At 44.7% G+C, this 20,016-nt stretch overlaps 1 protein-coding gene across 4 annotated transcripts in view; it reads right to left on the bottom strand.

Annotated features, from left to right (window-relative positions):
• The window catches only part of PAH (phenylalanine hydroxylase), a 47,744-nt gene that overhangs the window by 4,290 nt on the left and 23,438 nt on the right, over nucleotides 1-20,016 (bottom strand). For all 4 annotated transcript variants that reach the window (XR_014539173.1, XR_014539174.1, XM_083574136.1 and 1 more), the window contains exons 5-12: nucleotides 18,389-18,456; nucleotides 12,674-12,870; nucleotides 11,620-11,755; nucleotides 11,157-11,226; nucleotides 9,767-9,823; nucleotides 8,695-8,790; nucleotides 6,877-7,010; nucleotides 5,969-6,084 (exon numbers count right to left, since the gene is read on the bottom strand). Coding sequence is in view for 2 of the 4 variants with exons in the window: in XM_083574136.1 (XP_083430262.1) it covers nucleotides 5,969-6,084; nucleotides 6,877-7,010; nucleotides 8,695-8,790; nucleotides 9,767-9,823; nucleotides 11,157-11,226; nucleotides 11,620-11,755; nucleotides 12,674-12,870; nucleotides 18,389-18,456 (874 nt within the window). In the remaining 2 variants the exon portion in view is untranslated. The remainder of the gene's footprint in view (nucleotides 1-5,968; nucleotides 6,085-6,876; nucleotides 7,011-8,694; nucleotides 8,791-9,766; nucleotides 9,824-11,156; nucleotides 11,227-11,619; nucleotides 11,756-12,673; nucleotides 12,871-18,388; nucleotides 18,457-20,016) is intronic.

Raw genomic sequence — 20,016 nt, 5'->3', positions numbered from 1 at the left:
GACCTTAAACTTTACTATGAATCAGCAGCATTCTGCTGGTTGAAAGACTGGCTGCTTCTTGAGAACACGGACATTTTGGACCTAGAAGGTTTTAACAATGTTTTTGGGTGGCATGCATATTTGTGGTACGACAAGGTTAAAGCACATAAAGCATTTAAAAACCATATTGTCAGGAAAGCATTGTTCAGTGTCTGGATAAGATACAAAGACTTATTAGAAAATAAAACCCCAAGGTGGTTGTCACCAATGGAAGCGAAGGCTCAGAAAAAGCTCAATATGGAGGCCAAATGGCCAAAATATTGGGAAATATTGGAACAAGAAGGAGATAAATTGAAATTGCAGAGTTTTGAGAAATTAAAAGATAAAGTGCGGGACTGGCTTCATTATTATCAAATAAGAGAGGCCTATAATTTGGACAAAAAAATTGGCTTCCAGATGGAAAAATCAAAATTGGAAACAGAATTGTTAGATCCCAAAACTAAGATACTTTCAAGAATGTATAACTTGCTGTTGAAATGGAATACGCAGGATGAAACGGTTAAATCTGCTATGATTAAATGGGCACAAGATATTGGTCATAACATTATGTTTGCAGACTGGGAACAGTTGTGGACCACCGGTATGAAATTTACGGCATGTAATGCCTTAAGAGAGAATATTATGAAAATGATATACAGGTGGTACATGACACCAGTCAAGCTTGCAAAAATATATCATTTGCCCGATAACAAATGTTGGAAATATAAAGAAAATGAAGGTACATTCTTTCACCTTTGGTGGACGTGCCCAAAGATTAAGGCTTTCTGGGAGATGATCTATAATGAAATGAAAAAGGTATTTAAATATACCTTCCTGAAGAAACCAGAGGCCTTTCTCCTGGGCATAGTCGGCCAATTGGTGCCAAAGAAGGATAGAACTTTCTTCATGTATGCAACAACAGCAGCAAGAATACTCATTGCAAAGTATTGGAAGACACAAGATTTACCCACCCTGGAAGAGTGGCAGATGGAGGTGATGGACTATATGGAATTAGCAGAAATGACTGGCAGAATCCGAGACCTGGGAGAAGAGTTGGTGGAAGAAGATTGGAAGAAATTTAAAGACTATCTTCAGAAACATTGTAAAATTAATGAATGTTAAAAATGATGTTGGATTGAAAATAAGAGGCACTAGCAACAAAGTTAGTGAGAATATGCAAAAATGAGTTGATAATGGATGAAAATATAGAGCTATAATATGTTAAGATATAGAGTTAAGATAAACGAAAGAGGGTAAGGATTTGCTGATCTGATTATTTAAATGGGAATACAAAAAGGGGAGGTGTGAGGAAGTCAAGGAAACAAGCTAATGAGTTTAAAGTTACAAAAAATGGGTTTGTTTTTAACTCTTTTGTATCTATTCTTTTTTTGTACTTTGTATGTTTATCTTTCTTTTTTCTCTTTTATGTAATTTTGTATGTTTCTTTTTTCTTTTTCTGTGATGGGATGGTGAGCTGCTTGTGCGTAAAATCCTGATCCCTCAGAGTTTGGCTAAGTTCCCAAACCTCTGTCTGTGATGGAGCTCCTTAAGCATGGCTCCATCAATCGCTCGTTGAATCGGACAGTGGGCGTTTACGGAACTTCTTCCAGCATAAAAGCTCCTTGACGGAAACGCGTCTTCTGGACTCTCGGCGCGACAGTTTCCGCCGAGGAGTGGGTGTGCCTACGGGAGGTCCTGAAACCTCTCCACTGTTCCCGCTTGAAGTATCTCTGAGCTCTCCCTCCGACTCACTTTCCCTTGTAACTCCACTTCTCCCCCTGCTGGTCCCCTCCTCCGCTGAGTGGTCTCTCTCACCCTCCATGAGCCCTTCCACCTCCTTCGTCTCAGATGACAGTTCCCTGACATCCACCTCCCCTCTAGGGCCCCCTTCACCCCCTTCCCTCCCCTCCTCTGCGGGAGGCGAGGGAGCAAAACCCCTGAAGGAACCTCCCTCATCTTCCGAAGTTTCGAACACTTCCCTCCACCTTTTGCTGTTCCCGGTTTCCAAGTACTCCTCCTCCTCGGAGTCTGTACCCTCTTCCAACTCCGATTCCCTGAATCCCTCCAGTTCCTCCTCATCGTCGGTGGTGCCAAAGTACTCCCTCCGGAACCTCGCTACTGGTTGAGGTTTCCTGGGGAACCTTTGGTGGAACGTTTCGATCAAGACCTCGTCATGGACCTCCTCTGCCTTCACCCAGGTGTTTTCCGACTCCGGTTCCCCTTCCCACGCGACCAAATACTCCACCTGATTACCCTTCCACCTGGAGTCGATGATTTCCGCCACATAGTTGCGGCTTTCCCTTTCTTCTATGGCTGGCCCCCGTGTGGATACCCCTTCACCTTCCCCCCTGTATGGTGACAGTAATGACCTGTGGAATACTGGGTGCAGTTTCATGTGGTTCGGTAACCGGAGTCTGAAAGCCACTGGGTTGACCTGTTGGATGACCTCAAATGGTCCCAATCTTTTGGGTCTCAATTTCTTGCAACTACCCTTGAACGGCAACCCTTGGGTTGATAGCCAGACCCGACTCCCCACCCTAATTGTTTCACCTCCCCTTCTGCTCTTGTCTGCCTGCCTCTTATATTCTTCTTTGGCCCTTTCTAAGTTGTGTTGGAGTTGACGATGGATCGCTTCCATTTCTTCTACAAACAGTTCAGCGGCCGGAACACTCCATCTCTCTCCTCCTTCCCCTGGAAACGCCCTGGGGTGGCACCCATAATTAGCCAAAAAGGGGCTCATCCCGGTGGACACATTCTCTGCATTATTGTAAGCAAATTCCGCTAGTGCCAACTTTTCGACCCAATCGTTTTCTCTGTCATTGACATAACACCTCAGGTATTGTTGAAGGATACCGTTTGCCCTCTCCGCCTGCCCATTGGTCTCAGGGTGCCTGGCAGTCGAAAAGTTGACCTCTACGTGCAACAAGCTCATAAGCTTCCTCCAGAATCTGGACGTGAACTGTTTCCCTCTGTCGGAAACCAGCCTCAAGGGGGCGCCATGCAGCCTAAAAATATGTTCTACAAACAATTTTGCTGTCTCTTCCGCCGTGACTGCATGTGAGCAAGCTACAAAGTGACCCATCTTAGTTAACTGGTCTACTACGACTAGTATGGCGGTTTTCCCCTGGGATTTGGGCAGATCAGTCATAAAATCTATCGACACCGCCTCCCACGGTCGTTCTGGTGTGGGTAACGGTTCTAAATACCCCGCTGGTGCCCGCCTTTCTCCTTTGGCTCTCTGGCATTGGTCACACCTTCTCACATACTCCCGTACATCCTCCCTCACCTTGGGCCACCAAAACTCCCTGGTCACCAACCACATGGTCTTGTGTTGCCCAAAATGCCCCGCTGTGGGATTGTCGTGCAGCTGTTTGAGTACTCTCCCCCTCAATTCCCCTTCTGGTATATATAGCGCCCCTTTGTAATACAATGCCCCGTTTCTTTCTTCAAAACCTCCGGGGTCTTCTCCCTCTCCCCTTAAACCTCTGAGCTTATCCTGGGCGTACTCATCATTTACCGTTCCCTCTACCAGTTCTCTTTGCCCCACCCAGGCCGCACCACACACCCAGTGGTCCTCTGGGATAATATGTCTCTCTTCTGGCGCTCCCTCCCCCTCCAAATATTCCGGTTTGCGAGAGAGAGCGTCCGCTCTGATGTTTTCTGGACCTGGCACATAGCAGATTTCAAAATGGAATTTGGAGAACTCCTGGGCCCATCTCACTTGTCGTTGGTTGAGCACTCGTGCCGTTCTCCAATACTCCAAATTCTTGTGGTCCGTACATACTTGTACCTTATGCTGTGCACCAATTAGTAAGTGTCTCCATCTCCGGAACGCTTCGTGAATGGCGAGTAGTTCTCGGTCATATACCGTGTAGTTCCTCTCGGATTTGTTCAGCTTACGCGAAAAGAAGGCACACGGTCTCCATTCCGACTTATTGCTCCCTGGCTGAAGTAGCACCGCCCCCACCGCGCGGTCTGAGGCATCAGTTTCCACTCTCATGGGTTTTTGTAAATCCACATGCAGGAGCTGTTCTTCCGAAGCGAATGCCTTTTTCAATTCCTCAAAAGCGTGCTCCGCCTCCGCCGTCCAAACGAATTTCTTCTTGCTGCTCAGACAGTCCGTGATGGGAGCCGTTAAGTGGGCAAAGTTCTTGATGAATTTACGGTAAAAGTTCCCAAACCCTAAGAACCTTTGCACATCTTTTTTCGTTTTCGGTGTCTTCCATTCCAGCACCGCCTGGACCTTGCCTGGATCCATGGCTAATCCCTTGTCTGATAGGCGGTACCCCAGGAATTCCACCTCCTTGGCGTGGAACTGACACTTCTCCAATTTCACCCACAACTGGTTTGCTTGCAGCTGGCTCAGCACTTCCCTGACATCCTTTACATGCTGCTCCTCAGGCTCCAGCTGGGTTGCTCATGATGCCTCTCTGCACAAGCTGCTTTCAGGGACTGTCCGATTGCTGTGATGGGATGGTGAGCTGCTTGTGCGTAAAATCCTGATCCCTCAGAGTTTGGCTAAGTTCCCAAACCTCTGTCTGTGATGGAGCTCCTTAAGCATGGCTCCATCAATCGCTCGTTGAATCGGACAGTGGGCGTTTACGGAACTTCTTCCAGCATAAAAGCTCCTTGACGGAAACGCGTCTTCTGGACTCTCGGCGCGACAGTTTCCGCCGAGGAGTGGGTGTGCCTACGGGAGGTCCTGAAACCTCTCCACTGTTCCCGCTTGAAGTATCTCTGAGCTCTCCCTCCGACTCACTTTCCCTTGTAACTCCACTTCTCCCCCTGCTGGTCCCCTCCTCCGCTGAGTGGTCTCTCTCACCCTCCATGAGCCCTTCCACCTCCTTCGTCTCAGATGACAGTTCCCTGACATTTTCTTTTTTTTCTTTTTGTATTTTGTAAATCTATGTTTTTGTAAAATTTCAATAAATATTTTATAAAAAAAAAACAAAAAACAAATCCTGCACTCTGCAGAAGCCAGCCTCTGATGAACAGAAGGAGCCAAGAGGGCACAAACTGGCCAAGAAGTCTTAAAACAATGCATGTTGTTGATAATGTGATATAGGATGAAGAGGAGCATTGCATTTACAAGGAGGGAGAATGGCATCATCAGGCATGACTGCAGCCTGCTTGACTCTGTTTATCTATTTGCTGCATTTACCCGGTATGTCCTGCCCTTCCTCCCCAGTGAGCCCTATCTGGAATCTAGCAGAAGTCTAGCCCTCATTTCGACGTTAAAAAATCCATTTGTAAGCCCATTCAACTTGGAAAATTACAGAAATTTGGCACTGAATGAAATTTGTAGTGGTATCCTGGCATACAGATTTGTGGCCATCTCCCAGCAAACAGATATATGGCACGGCTTGAACCAGGGATTGGCATTGCAGGCAACTGGATTTTGGCGAAAGATTAGTTGAAACTCCCCAAGAGACTTTTTGGACTGTGGAACAGATTTCCCTAGGAGTTAGCTCCTTTCGCTTCTCTGACGTGAAAATCTGCTGAAACGGCAATACCTACATGCCACAGAATTAAGCTTTTACTGATGCAGGGTTTTCAACATGTATATATTGGTGCAGGGGGGGAAATCATGCAAAAGATACAGCAGTCTCAGCTGTTTATTCCCCTTTTTTCATCCCCACCTGTGAGTTTCAACACTTTATGAAATTCTTCAGACCACATCCATACACAACGCTCTTTCCACTGTACCTAACTATGTTTTGTTCAGTTGGGCAGATTTGTCCCCTGCAATGAGATGACCTGTTTTGACTCCCAGTCCCTGAACCACAGTAAATCTCTTAGTGTGCAGCAGGATCTGTAGGCTCCATTAAAACTAATGGGGCAAAAACAGATGTGCAAGAGTTCTCTTGGACCCTGAGCCAGACTCATAAAGAACTCAGGGTTTGGGAATTTTCATAGGAAAATCGTTGTATATTAAAATACAATTACTTACTGCTGATGGCATCGGCTAAATTCTTGAGCTGCTTTGTGTTGTCCAGAACTTCAATCCGCTCAGTGTATGGATTGTAACGGACGGAGAACGGACGGGAAATTGTTGAGGCATATTTCCTAAAGGAGAAAACAGAAACTTTGTTGCATTGTTTATGGATTAATATACTGATTGAATGAATAATTTGCATCCTGCTCTTCAGCTGAGCAAGCCCTTCGTAGAGACACATGTCTTGAGAAGGGATCAAGGCCCCGCCCTTGATTTGGGATGGGAGATTAAGATTGCAATCCTCTCTGGGGTTGCCGTATTTCAAAAAGTAAGAACCAGGACACCCCAAAAATTGTTGAGCTTTTAAAAGTAAAAGCTACAACATTTTTTGAGTTTTGGAGCTTCTTAAGGCATTTTCGGTACAATTTAACCCCCGTTGCTGGTTTTCCAGGACACATGCCCGATTTCTGAAAAATAATCCAGGACGCCATTTTCGGAGGCAAATTCGAGGACATGTCCTGGAAAATCAGGATGAATGGCAGCCCTATCTTATACCCAGTCTCCTGAGAGTAAGCAACACTGAACTTAGTAGGTCTTATCTCTGAGTACACATGCATATGATTGCATTGTATATTTTCATCTCATTTTGCTATTCTACCTTCTGCCCATAGCTTCGCATTTCTAGCCCCAGTCAACATGTTCTTTCCTCACCCTTCCAGGTGGCATTTTCTAGCTAACACCAGTTTAGATTAACTACAGATAAATGTTGATTTATTCAGTTCATATGAAAATTTTTAATCCCCAGGGTGGCTTGCAGGTGAGTTTCAAGATGCAGCACTGACCTCTGTGAAATTTCTGTATTATGCACACACGGAGGGACACCGAATGATCCAACCAAATCCTAACGGAGGTAAAATTATTACCTTAACTTTTGCTTTGCATCTTTGAAACTTTCTGCAACATAGTAAATGGGCTGAAATTCGGTGACAGGATATTTTTGAACTGCTGTCCTTTCCAAATTGAGAGGTTCAATGGCAGGCTTATTTGATAAGCAATACTAAAGAGAAAAAAGCAGATAGGTTTTAATTTTAAATAAAAGTTATGATATAGATATAGATATAGATATAGATATAGATATAGATATAGATATAGATATTCCTTCTTGTGGTAAAACCTCAAAGCAGTTTACAATGAAAATTAAGATGACCAATATATTATAAATATTAGTATCATTATTATTACTGTCATACAACAGGAGGGCAAGCTTTTTAACTCTAATTATTATTTCTAGTAGCAAACTCCTTGCGGTAAGCGCCACAAGGATGGTAACCAAACAGGAGGGAAATATCAGCAGGCCTGAGGTTCACAGAAGTTCAGGAAATAAGAACAAAACAAAACAAGGAACCAAAAAGCTTTATAAAAACAAGAACAAGCCCACCCAGGACTGAGCAGCCTTCATTCTACTACTACTGATAGAGGCATTATGCCTCCGAATACCAGTTGCTGAGAATTGCAGATGACCCATACCCAGCATGAAGGTTTCTCACAGGCATCTGGTTGGCCACTGTGAGAACAGACACACAAGATGCTGGACTAGACGGGCCCTTGGTCTGGTTCAGCAAGGCTTTTCTTAGTGTTCTTCTTGTGTTCAGATCCATGGAATGTAGAGCAACAGTTAGAAGAGAAAAACAGAAGAGGGCCCCTGATTGCCATGTTCTACTGCCACTGTTGGAGATAGTATACTTTTGAATTCCAGATGCTAGAAATCATAGGAGGGGAGAGTGCTGTTGTGCTCAAGTCCTGTTTATGGCATCTGCTTGGCCACTGTAAGAACAGGATGCTTGACTAGATGTGTGCCCCCTGGTGGCCTCATCCAGCAAGCTCCTCTGATGTTCTCATTGCAGTGTTTAGTTGCAGGCCCTGCTCGCTCTTTCCAGTAACAAGGGTTATATTCTCTTTCTTACTGATACCCCTGAATGCCGGAAGCAGGACAGGGTCCCTATTATATGTCCTACACACAGATCCTAATCTAGCTCCATTCACATGCAACTAGCATGGAGCACACTCAAAGGGCCCAACTTATTTGTTGAGTGAGAGCAGGGCTCCTTGCCCATCTCTGGAAGATTATAAGACTTAGAATCATGGAGTCGGAAGGGACATGGGTCATCTAGCCCACCCCCTGCCATTCAGGGATCTTTTTGCCCAATGTAGGGGTTCAAACCCACAACCCTGAGATTAAGAGTCTCATGCTTTACTGACCAAGGTACATACAAAGCAGACCTACATAAATACCTTTTTACATATTTTTTATTTTTTTAAATATAGTGGTACCTTGGGTTACAGACACTTCATGCTATAGACCAAGCATAGGCAAACTCGGCCCTACAGATGTTTGGGACTGCAATTCCCATCATCCCTGACCACTGGTCCTGTTAGCTAGGGATGATGGGAATTGTAGTCCCAAACATCTGGAGGGCCGGAGTTTGCCTATGCCTGTTATAGATGCTTCAGGTTACAGACCCTGCTAACCCAGAAATAGTACCTCGGGTTAAGAACTTTACTTCAGGATGAGAACAGAAATTGCACAGTGGCGGCAGAAGGCCCCATTAGCTAAAGTGGTACCTCAGGTTAAGAACAGTTTCAGGATAAGAACAGACCTCCAGAACAAATTAAGTTCTTAACCCGAGGTACCACTGTACAAGATTTGATTTGCAGAAATAGGAACAACTGTGGATTCGTACCTGTAATTCTCCAAATGACGACAGCAGCCCTGCTCCGTATGCCTTTATCTCATTGCCTTCTTTACACAGTCCAAATTCCACAGTAAACCAATAAACCTGGCATAAAGGAAAGTGCAAAGATTATATTTCTTGTGCATGAACTCCCAGATGATTCCATTAATGTGGCTATGAGCCAAATAAAGGGCGGGAGGTACCATGATGGAAAACTACAGGGATGGCCGAATTTTCAAACTTGGGGCTTCAGAACCTTTATCATTTCATATATGAAGGCATTTTGCCAGGTGTGGTTTCTCAAACCTCTGCTTTCCAACAGACAGCTCATCACCACTTCCATTTTGCAACCAGGACACGGAAGGATAATTAGTTGTCCATGAATAAAGCACTGGGAATGGACACGCATGACCTGCCAAAACTCTCCCATCTGCACAATTATTAAAGATAAAGGAATCCTAATGTTGAAGCCCATCCCCCAAATGAGAACATCATATAGGTAGAAGGAAGAAGTCCATTCCAGAGATCAACTGCTGATACGCAGGTTGCGGTATATTGCAATCAGAGTGGCAGGCTCTGCAAGAACAGACACCACATTTAAGCCACGCCAGGCATAACCAATATGGTGCTCTGCAGAAGTTGCTGGACTACAACTCTCATCATCTTTGGCCATTGACCATGCTAGCTAGGGCTAATGGCATTTGTAGTTTAGCAACATCTGGAAGTCGCCACATTGACTAACAGGAGACGGAAGAGAGAGGCCATGCAGCAGCAACACAGCACATGCTCTACATCTGGCCAAAGGACCCACATCTCAGGTTCTGATCTGCTTGCAGAAGGGCTCCGAGTTCAAATGCCTGGCATTTTCTGTTTGTATAAGATTTTGGCCTTAAACTGGATCAATATAATAGTCCATCTTTTAAACATTTTCTCTATCTACAAAATGAAACTATTATTTCATAGGGGGATTTCAAGAGCATTCTGCACCCACTGAGCCTGGAGCTGTCATTCTGAATCTGGTGCTGGATCAAACTGGGGGCGGGGGGGGGGGGGGCGGATGGCACCTGAATTCTAGAGTTACCGTAGCAAGTTTCTCAATGTATTCATCTGGAGCACCCAGAGAAGCCAATCCGATTTCCTGTAAAAATGAAAGATGGTTGTTTTCAGTTGTTCTTTTTTCTAAAAAGCATTCCCCACCCCCAGGTGTGTTTTTTTGGTGTGGTTTTTTTGTTTTTGTTTTTTTGTGGGAAGCACAAGAGCCAAAATTAATTTGGGCAAAAAATTTAAGGTGACTTTCTTTCTTACTTACTTAGTTATTAATGAATAATTCCACCACTCCCCTCCTGATTATGAATCGTTATGAGTTCATATAGGTAGGTGGGTTTTAGGAAGAAGAAAACACAAAGTGTAAAAGTACAGTGGTACCTCGGGTTACATACGCTTCAAGTTACATACACTTCAGGTTACAGACTCCGCTAACCCAGAAATATTACCTCGGGTTAAGAACTTTGCTTCAGGATGAGAACAGAAATCGTGCTGCAGCGGCGCAATGGCACCAGGAGGCCCCTTTAGCTAAAGTGGTGCTTCAGGTTAAGAACAGTTTCAGGTTAAGAACAGACCTCCAGAACGAATTAAGTTCTTAACCCGAGGTAGCACTGTATGTAGTTTTCATAGCTGATGGCATTATGACCAAATTCAAGGTGTTGGTACTAACATATAAGGTCCTATACAGCTCGCAACCAGGTTATCTGAGAGACTGCCTTACCCCTTCTAAAAGTTTCTCCTGTTGACAGGGCTTCTGTTTTTAACTGTTTCAATGTACATCACCTTGAGATGGTTGTATAGCAGGTGGTTAATAAATCAGTGACGATGATGATAACAACAACATAACATTAATGAGGCAACTTTTAAAAATCGAGCGAAAACTCAATTTTTTAAAAAAATCTAATTTAAATTCTGAAATGTTACTGAATCTCAACGTCATGCAAAATGTGATTTTAGGTCTAAGTGACACATCAAAGAAGATAGTCTGAGTCTCTGTTCAGGAGCATACCCACCACAAAAATCAGTAGTGAACATATTGTGCAAGTTTATTAAGGCACAATCCACAAACAGATCATTTCATTTCAGAAGCAAAGAAAAAGTTATTTTGCTGTGTTTCCCCCTGGGGGAAGTGTGTACTATATTGGATTTCAGTCTTAATCAGGGCTTTTTTTCATCCAGAACTCAATTCCAGCACCTCTCAGGTGGGCACCATTGCCATTATAAGAAAAAAAGGGAGGTGTTCACAGTTAGTTCCAGCACCTCTTTTTATAGAAAAACAGCACTGGTTTTAATCCTAGAAACTCAATCCTTTGGCAACAATATCTGGAGTGTTTGTGCTTATCTAGATCCTGTATGATGCTTTTTGATTATTTTCTGAAAGGTGTTGTCTGTCGGTTGACATCTCTTTTTTTAAGGGTTTTACTTACTTGAGAAAACTGAGCAAAGCTGGGATCAGCAAACAGAGGGACATGTCCTAGGAGTTCGTGGCAAACATCACTAGAAGAAAAGCAGTATGAATTGATCAAGAGTGTGGGAAATACTGTTCACGCTTTGAACACAAGGAGGAAAGGCTTGAAGTTGCCCATCAATCACAGCCAGCAATCGGACTGCAGATCAAGCAGGTACACAGCTCACCTGGCCCCAGCCTTTCCCACTACTGTGAGATGGGCTGTGCGTCTATTTCAATCACAGCCATCCTTTCTAAACCTGCATCTCTACATAAAAATTAGCACATGTAAATGTTACGCAAACTAGCCCCCTCTTTTGTACCTGATATATTTCTTCCTTTATTGGCCACCCTAATTTCATAAAGTGCTATGCACATTTAAAAAACAAACAAACCAAAAAACCCCAAAACTTGGCCTTTCACTTCATTGGCCAAACACTTACGGTTCTGGCGTGTACATTGGACGCGATGAATGGCGGATGTATTGAGTAGAGTGAAAGACCCTGAACGCCAAGCCAGCCAAAAAATCCCGAGAAGACAGCAGGCCAGCTACAGGACGCAGGCGGAATCCAGTGCAGCCTTTAAAGAACAGCGGAGCTCTGCATTACAAACTGGTTGGGTGGCCATCTGCCATGGATGCATTAGCTGAGATTCCTGCATTGCATGGGGTTGGACTAGATGGCCCTTGGGGCTCCTTCCAACTCTACAATTTTTCGGTTTGATGGTTGAAATCACTTTGGCACTTGTACAAAATGCAGGAAGCTGCCTTTTACTGAGTCTTAGCATTGGTCCATCTAGCTCAGCACCAGGGGAAGCCAATGTAGTGCCCTCCAAAGGTTGCTGGACTACAACTCCCATCATCCCTGGGCATTGGTGGTGTTGGCTGAGGCTGATGGGAGTTGTAGTCCAATAACATCTGGAGGGAATCACATGGGCTACCTCTGGTCTACACCAATCGGCAGGGGGTCTCCAGGATTCCAGACAGAGGTCTCTCCAAGGTCCTTCCTGGAGATGCTGAGGATTGAATCTGGGACCTTTTGGGTGCAAACCACATGCTCTACCACTGAGCTAAAGCCCTTCTCACTTATGGATCATTTATGCAATAAAATCCTAGGCATGGTTACACAGAAGTTAAGTCCCATTGAATTTTCAGAAATGTGGGAATCGTTGGATTTAATGTGGATAGGATTGCAGCCTTAGTACATTCAAATACAGTGATACCTCGGGTTACATACGCTTCAGGTTACATACGCTTCAGGTTACAGACTCCACTAACCCAGAAATATTACCTCGGTTAAGAACTTTGCTTCAGGATGAAAAGTCGTGCAGCGGCAGCATAGCGGCAGCAGGAGGCCCCATTAGCTAAAGTCGTGCTTCAGGTTAAGAACAGTTTCAGACCTCCAGAACGAATTAAGTTCTTAACCCACTGTATTAGGATCACAGTTATAGCAATTGTGTTGACGATGTCGGATATTGGATATTCACACCTTTACTTACTTTTCAAGAAGTTTGAGACATCTTCCAGCTGCGGGATGTTGTCTTCTTCATAGCCACAGTATTTCTCCAGGAGAGGGAAAACATGATTGTGTTCATAACAAGCGTGGGTGGGATACAGGGTCTTCAGCTCCCTGAAGACCGTTCCCCATGTTCTCTTCTCTTCCTCGGTGTAAGTCACTCTGGGGATTGGCTGCCCACTAGAAAAAAAGAGGAAAAGGCAGTTAGCTTAAAGCTACTGCATAAATGCACCCCATTCCTATTAACACCAGCACCAAATAAGGTGCCTTTAATCACTGTATAGAAGAGGGGATTGCAGGTGTGGCCTCCACGGCCCTCAAGGAAACATATCTGACTCCCTTGGATCATCACAACAACTCAGTGAGGCAGGTGCCAGTGTGCTCACTGGTACTTCCTGTAGGTCTCAGCAAATATACATTTCATGATATGCCATGCCCCCACAGCAGCCATTTTGTGTTTAGCCACATCCCGGCAGCAGCCATTTTGTGCATGGCACCCACAACGCTTTCTCAAAATTCCAAATGTGACTCGAAAAGATGGGCCACCTCAGCCATGAGGTAACTCTTTCTTGTAGAAAACAGCACTGACCTTATGCACAAATAAACAAGCAAACATAGCCTGGAGTCAAGGAATAGTGAGGCAAGGTGACACACAGGGGCAGCAGATCAGACCTCCAAGAAATGCATCGCCCACTGCAGCTCCCGCTGCTACGGCGTGCTCCTTTGAGCTAAGTTCTGCCGCCTCCTTAGCAACCCCACCCCACCCCAATGCCACCTCTATGGCAGCCTCTCAGGGAAGAAGAGGTGCTGCTAGTGTCCTTCCACCCCTATGAAGGAAATGGCAATGGCTGTCCTCTGTGGTCTCCTCAGGACTGCACCCACCTTGTTCAGAGTGGTCCCCTTTCCCTTCACAACGGAGGCATTGTGGGAAATTCTAATGGCAGCTGGATTTGGCTACATGTTGCTGCCTGGAGTTGCCAGGCTGGGAAAATACATTTAAATGGGGGGGGCAGGGTGGACCCTAAAAGGCTGCTGGGCCCCTGGCAAGTATTCTGGGTGCTGATGCCAAGGACGAACAATAACAGCATCACTCAAAAGGCAGCTTGTTACCAGCAAAGAAAGTGGGGACTTATGTGCACAACACAGACATGGACACAGCCAACTCCAAGAGGCCCAGATCCCTCCAAGGCCCCCAGTAACAGATGTGAGGGGGCTGCCCTCCCCTGAAAAGCTGGTGGTCATTGCATGGTGTGTGTGCACCATGTCTTGTGACTGAATATGTGGGATGGGGGTTTAGCTGCCCCCCATATTTTGGCACTCCTGACCATTGACCCTTCTTACCAAGCACATTCAGCTCCGAAAACCACAGCGACATGCACCCCCATCTCCCGTCTCATTTTTCATTCTTAAGGCAGAAAGACTGGGCCTTTTGTCCGGTTCTCAGTCCACACAGCTCTCGTAATCTGGCTAAGCGCTGATCTGATATATAAGCCATGCTATAGCCGCAGAGGACTGGCCATAGGATCAAGGGGCTGTCTTAGCTCTCCCCTCAGATCTCCCCTGGCCCTAAAATTCTGCGGCCCTCAGAGTCAGCTGAGGTAATGGCTCAGCAGGAACAGCAAATCTGTCTCTGCCCTCCATACAGTCAGCGCGCTGTCAGTCTGGCTCTGCCTCGAACGAGAAGGGAGTCCTTTGACCTGCTTCACTTTATTGCCTTGACATTAAAGCGGAGGGAGGCTGATTCTTCAGAAAATAATTTCAAAAATGGACAGGCGGCCCTCCCCAAATCAAAGAGTCTTTTCCAGCAATTTAATAGGGTTTGAGGCGCTGCTGGGATAATGCGAGGGATTTCTAGAGCTCCAGGCTCTTTGTCGAAATACAAGCGATACCCCACCATTCCCTACCCCCTTCGTTTTAGCCGGAGCCTAATGGCAGCCCCCCAATAATTGTGCAATTTTCTGTGTCTCTGCACCAGTCCTCCTTGATCTCTGGAGCTTTAAACGTGATTTTGAATTAGAGGGAGGGGGAACCGGGACCACTGTGGTTTCTATAGCATTGACCTTTTCTAATTAATCCTTAGGCCACCTTCATGGGCCCAGAGAAAAGAGCAGAGGCTTAAGGCACCGCCAGACACCAATTTGAAAGCTGCCAAGATCAATAGACTAGTGCTCAGGGTGGCAGGTGAGGTGGGGAAAGGGAAGGGGAGGGAAACTGGGGTGTAAGAGGGGAGGAGATAAGCATGAATGCCTGAGGGTGGTGGAAAAAAATGGGGCTCGCAGAGCACCATCCTAAATTGTCCATCCTTTTCTGTGTGGGCCTTGGGAATGCTACCATTTCACTTTCACAACTTCTACAATCTCTTGCTTTAATCTGTTTTATCTATCTATCATCTATCATCTATCATCTATCATCTATCATCTATCATCTATCTATCTATCTATCTATCTATCTATCTATCTATCTATCATCTATCTATCTAGAGATATCTATGATGCTTTTCACCAGAAATGGTCACTGGGGCACTTCACAGCAAAATAAGGCAGTATAAAACATAGTATCATAATAAAAAAGCACACTATGAATGATTTTCATAATATACATTCCTTGGTTATGCAGAGATAATTTTTTAAAAGGAGGGGGAAAGCAGGGTAGGGTTGAAGGGGGGGAATAATTTCTATCCATGTTAACATTGCTACCTAAGCCTCTTTTAAGGCTCAACAGGAAGTCATGGTGCGCTGGCTGGGGCTCATGACAGCTATAGTCACATCCATGTTATACATTTAAAGCACATTGAAAACACATGACTTCCCCCAAAGAACTGGGAACTGTAGCTTACCCCTTCACAAAGTAGTCAGCTCAGACAGTAGAATATGAGACTCTTAATTTCAAGGTCGTGCGTTCGAGCCCCACGTTGGGCAAAAAGATTCCTGTATTGCAGGCAGTCGGACTAGATGACCCTCGTGGTCCCTTCCAACTCCACAATTCTATAGTTCTACAGTTCCCATAATTCTTTGAGGGCGGCCAACTGCTTTAAATGCATGCTGTGCGTGTGGCCTTAGTCCAAACCACCTGGGGGGTATCCAGTTGGTGAAGGCAGGCCTAGATGTATCCCGCTCTAGAGTTTGCATTGCCCTTCACAATGGTCAGAAGAGTTGGGTATCAGTGAGGAACTCACATCCATCTACCACTCTCAAGGGGCTTGGAATCAGCAACAGACTCACACAGGTAGGTCACTGGGCCCTGGCATTCACCTGCCTTGGCCGACTTCTTAGGTGTGATACTGGAGTCCTGCTCTTGGGAGCAGCCAAGTGATGGGGCAGATCCAGTGTGCCTGTTGGCTGGTGGCCATCTTTACAAATAGACTCCTACCCTAAGGAAACCTGCAAACCAGGACAGGAGTGCCTATGGCTCTCATGAACAGCAGAGAAGGGTAAAGGGGCAATGGGAAGGGATGGTGGAAGCAGGACAGAGGTTGGCAAGGACCCCTTAGAGAGGTGCTGAGTAAAATCAGTTCTAGATGAATCTTGCCTCTTTAGCACCCCATCCCCATCTCATGCAAAACAGTGGAGGGGAAGCAAGCCATTAAAAAAATTCACAATGCAGCTGGGCCAGGAATGACAGTCACAGAGTATGAGATCAAGACCACGAGTGATGAATTATTCCAATGCTGTTTACAGCTTCTACTTTAATGTACATTGTGCGCATTCCCCATCTCTCCCCTGTTTAATGGCAGGAGCATAAGAGGTGCTGCTTCATTTGGCGCTTGGGGCTTTGTAGTTGCCTCTGATGCTGCGAGTGCCATTAAATAACAAAGCTTTGCGAGGCCAGAGCTTGGTCCTCATCTGAATCCAATTGATTTCCGGTAAGCTGCAATTTTAGGATAAATGCAGTCAAAGGAGGATTTAAGCACAGAGAGGAAAGAAAAGCCAGCAAGGGAAAATAAACACTTTGGGGGAAAGAATTGGTTTGGTGAAAAGGTTCCTGGCCAATTTCATCTGGACTGTCAGACAGTTCAGATTTGGTGACTGAGCCCCGAGTCCACATGGCAGTGCTCCGATTTCCCCATCTCGCTTTTAATTTAGCAGCAAACCATTCACCGAAGAACACTGCAGGTTTGGTCCCTGTATGGGGCAGCTGCATATTCCTGTATTCCATGGGGTTGGACTAGGTGATCCTCAAGGTATCTTCCAGCTCTGCCATTCTATGATTCTGTGTGTTCAAGTAGGTGGTATTCAACCTTTTGTATATGCTACCTATGGAAAATAAGTTGCCTTTCTACTCGAAGACAGCCAGCAAGTGATGGTAAAGGTTAAACAGAGTCTTTTATCCATCGTGATCCTTCATTGGATAGTTCACAAAGTACACTAAAGTTAGCATATAGTTACGAAACACACTTAAACAGTAGTGTGAATCTCTGCCTGTGCGCCCACCGAAGAGATGGCTAACTATGCTTATTTGTTGTTCATTTGGAAGTGAGTTGGGAAATGTTTAAAATACAGTCATACCTCGGGTTACAGACGCTTCAGGTTGCGTTTTTTCGGGTTATGGAGCGCCGAAACCTGGAATGGGTTACTTCCGGGTTTTGGTGGTTGTGCATGTGCAGAAGCGCTAAATTGTGCTTTGTGCATGCGCAGAAGTGCTGAATCACAACCCGCGCATGTGCAGACGCACCGCTGCGGGTTGCGAATGTGCATCCCACACGGATGACGTTTGCAACCCAAGTATCCACTGTATGTGTGTATATATATATATATATATATATATATATATATATATATATATATATATATATATATGAGGGGAGGAGGGAGGGAACATGCATGAACACAGGGCTCATCTATGTAGCATCGAGCCACACTCTGGTGTTCACAGAATCATAGAAATGTAGAAATGTTGGAAGGGAGCCCAATGGTCATCTAGTCCGACCCCCTGCAATGCAGGAATCCCAACTAAAGCATCCATGACAGAGGGCAACACAACATTTGCTGAGGGAGTCTGTTCCACTGTCAAACAACTCTTACTGTCAGAAAGTTCTTGCTGACATTTCTTTGGGATCTCCTTTCTTGCAACTTGAAGCCACTGGTTTGAGTCCCACCCTCCAGAGCAGGAGAAAACAAGCCTGCCCCATCCTCCATGTGACAGCCTTTAAGATATTTTAAGATGGCTATCATATCTCCTCTTCCAGGCTAAACATACTGGGTTTGGAGTAACCCACTCTCTACACAGCCATTTCCTCTCCATCTTCCCCCTTCCTTACTGGTCCTCAGACTTTTAGCTTACGTTGAGGACAGGGTCAAATGCCTGTCCTCCTCATTCGCACCCAAGCCCCAATATAACTTTTGTAATTGTCCCATGAGAATTGGAGAAGAACCAGCAGGAACTCAAGGACTAGGCAACACTCACATTCACCATTTCTAGCCGAGTCAGAAGGGCTTTCTTCTATATATGCCCAGATCCTACAATATATCTGCAAAGGGACTGCTGCATTGTCAGGATGGAGACCCATTGACAGCACTGGTTAAGTAGAGGCAATCCAGTGTCACGATGCTATGTATATTTAAATCCTCAGTGCCCCAGACATATTTCAACATTATCCAAAGAATGAGCACACTCTCCAACCCCCCCACACCATTTCATCACAGATAATATATTGACTTTTAGGATACATTTTGTCCCTTGTTGTCTTTTGCACACTTACTGTCTGTAGTTGTACGCTATATCTGCAAATTCCTTTCTTCTGGCCCGGTAAACAGGATCTTTGAAACCCTGATGGGGGGGGGGGAGAATAATAAAAAGCACTGGTTTGTGAGTGTCAAAACAGAAATACAGTTTTTAACAAGAAGTGCAGAAGCAACAAAATGCGTCTTGTGTGCATTTAAAAAATGAATAAAAGCGTAACTTTTTGTGGACTAGAATCTATTTCATCAAATGCGTGAAGATTATCCTAAACTGGCAGGTCCACATGGAGTGAGGGAGAAAGGAAGAAATGTTGGCAATGAGGTCGGAGGGAAATAATATACAAGAAATATAGATGGTGCCCATTGTGCTAAGCCATAAATGTATGTAGAATAATGGCAGTGATACTTCACAAAGCTTTGTTGACTGTAACACAGACAGTAGCATTGGGGAAGTTACAAGTGCCCTGTGAGGAAGAGGAAGAGGAAGAAGAAGAGCTTTGGCCCATAAGCCTGAGGGTTTTCTGCACTGCAATCACCGCAGACAATGTGATGTTTCCAGATTTGCTAGATTCTTCACATCTTAAATTACCTAAATTAGCTTGGTTCCCCACCCCCCAAAAAATCCAGAAGGAAAGTCTCATTATCTAATTAATACTAGCTCATGCATGCAGGATACAGCTTTCATGTCAGTGCACTGAGGTTTTGTTTGGCTGATGATTTTGTCCTGCTTTCAACTACTGGGCCTTTTTTTTTATCCTGACAGAAGCTCTGAGAGGACTCTTTGATTCAATCATTCAGAGCAATTGAGTCTCAATTCACCCTGCTTTTCTTCTAGGACTCTGCCAAATATTTGTGTGCCAAGTGACTGTACAGAATACATAGCTCATTTCAGATTAAACTACATCTAGTGAAAGACAAATCACACTGCCCCAATTAATGTAATAGCTGCAATTTTATTTTTTATTAAAAAAAAAATGCTGCACTGCGTGTAATTTATTTGCAAGTGTCCTGGATTCGTTGAATTAATAGCAGTAAATCCTGGCTGCTGTGCTTCGTCTCCTGACATCAGAACAAGGTGCTATTAGCCTGAAAGGATAAGGCAAGTTGTTTACTTGCTTTGGGGTTGTGTGTTTCATTCATTAAAAAAAAATTACCTGCCAGAGAACCGCATCCATAGGCTTAGAATAAATTATAGCCTTTGGAGTGGCTCCACATTTTTGTTTTATAAACTGTACTAATTTGGGACTGCACCATTTCAGACTACCGGGGGGGGGGGAGTAAGGGCATGTATTTTTATGGCTCCCACACATTACCCACACATTACAAAACCCTGAATTATTTCCTATAATACATCATGGGTTCATTCTGAAAATATTTGTCCCAAGTTTTTAGGAACATAGGAAGTTGCCTTATACCAAATCATACCATTGGTGCATCTAATTCACTGTTGTCTGCACTGGCTGGTAGAAGCTCTATGGGGTTTTTGAATATAACTGTAATCATCATCAACAACCAAAACCCCAACAGTATCCAAGAAAAACGATCCAGAATCCATAGTAGGGCATTACCTTTATCAGGCCAAGAAAAAATGTCACAAAACAGTGAAGGAGCTTTCAAGTTCTTCAGAATTCTCCATTAGGCTGAATAC

The sequence above is a fragment of the Podarcis filfolensis genome (genome assembly GCF_964270895.1).
Source record: "Podarcis filfolensis genome assembly, chromosome: 10".
NCBI lineage: Eukaryota > Metazoa > Chordata > Lepidosauria > Squamata > Lacertidae > Podarcis > Podarcis filfolensis.
Note: the sequence above shows the minus strand (reverse complement) of the source record. Positions and strands in the feature narration are given on the sequence as shown.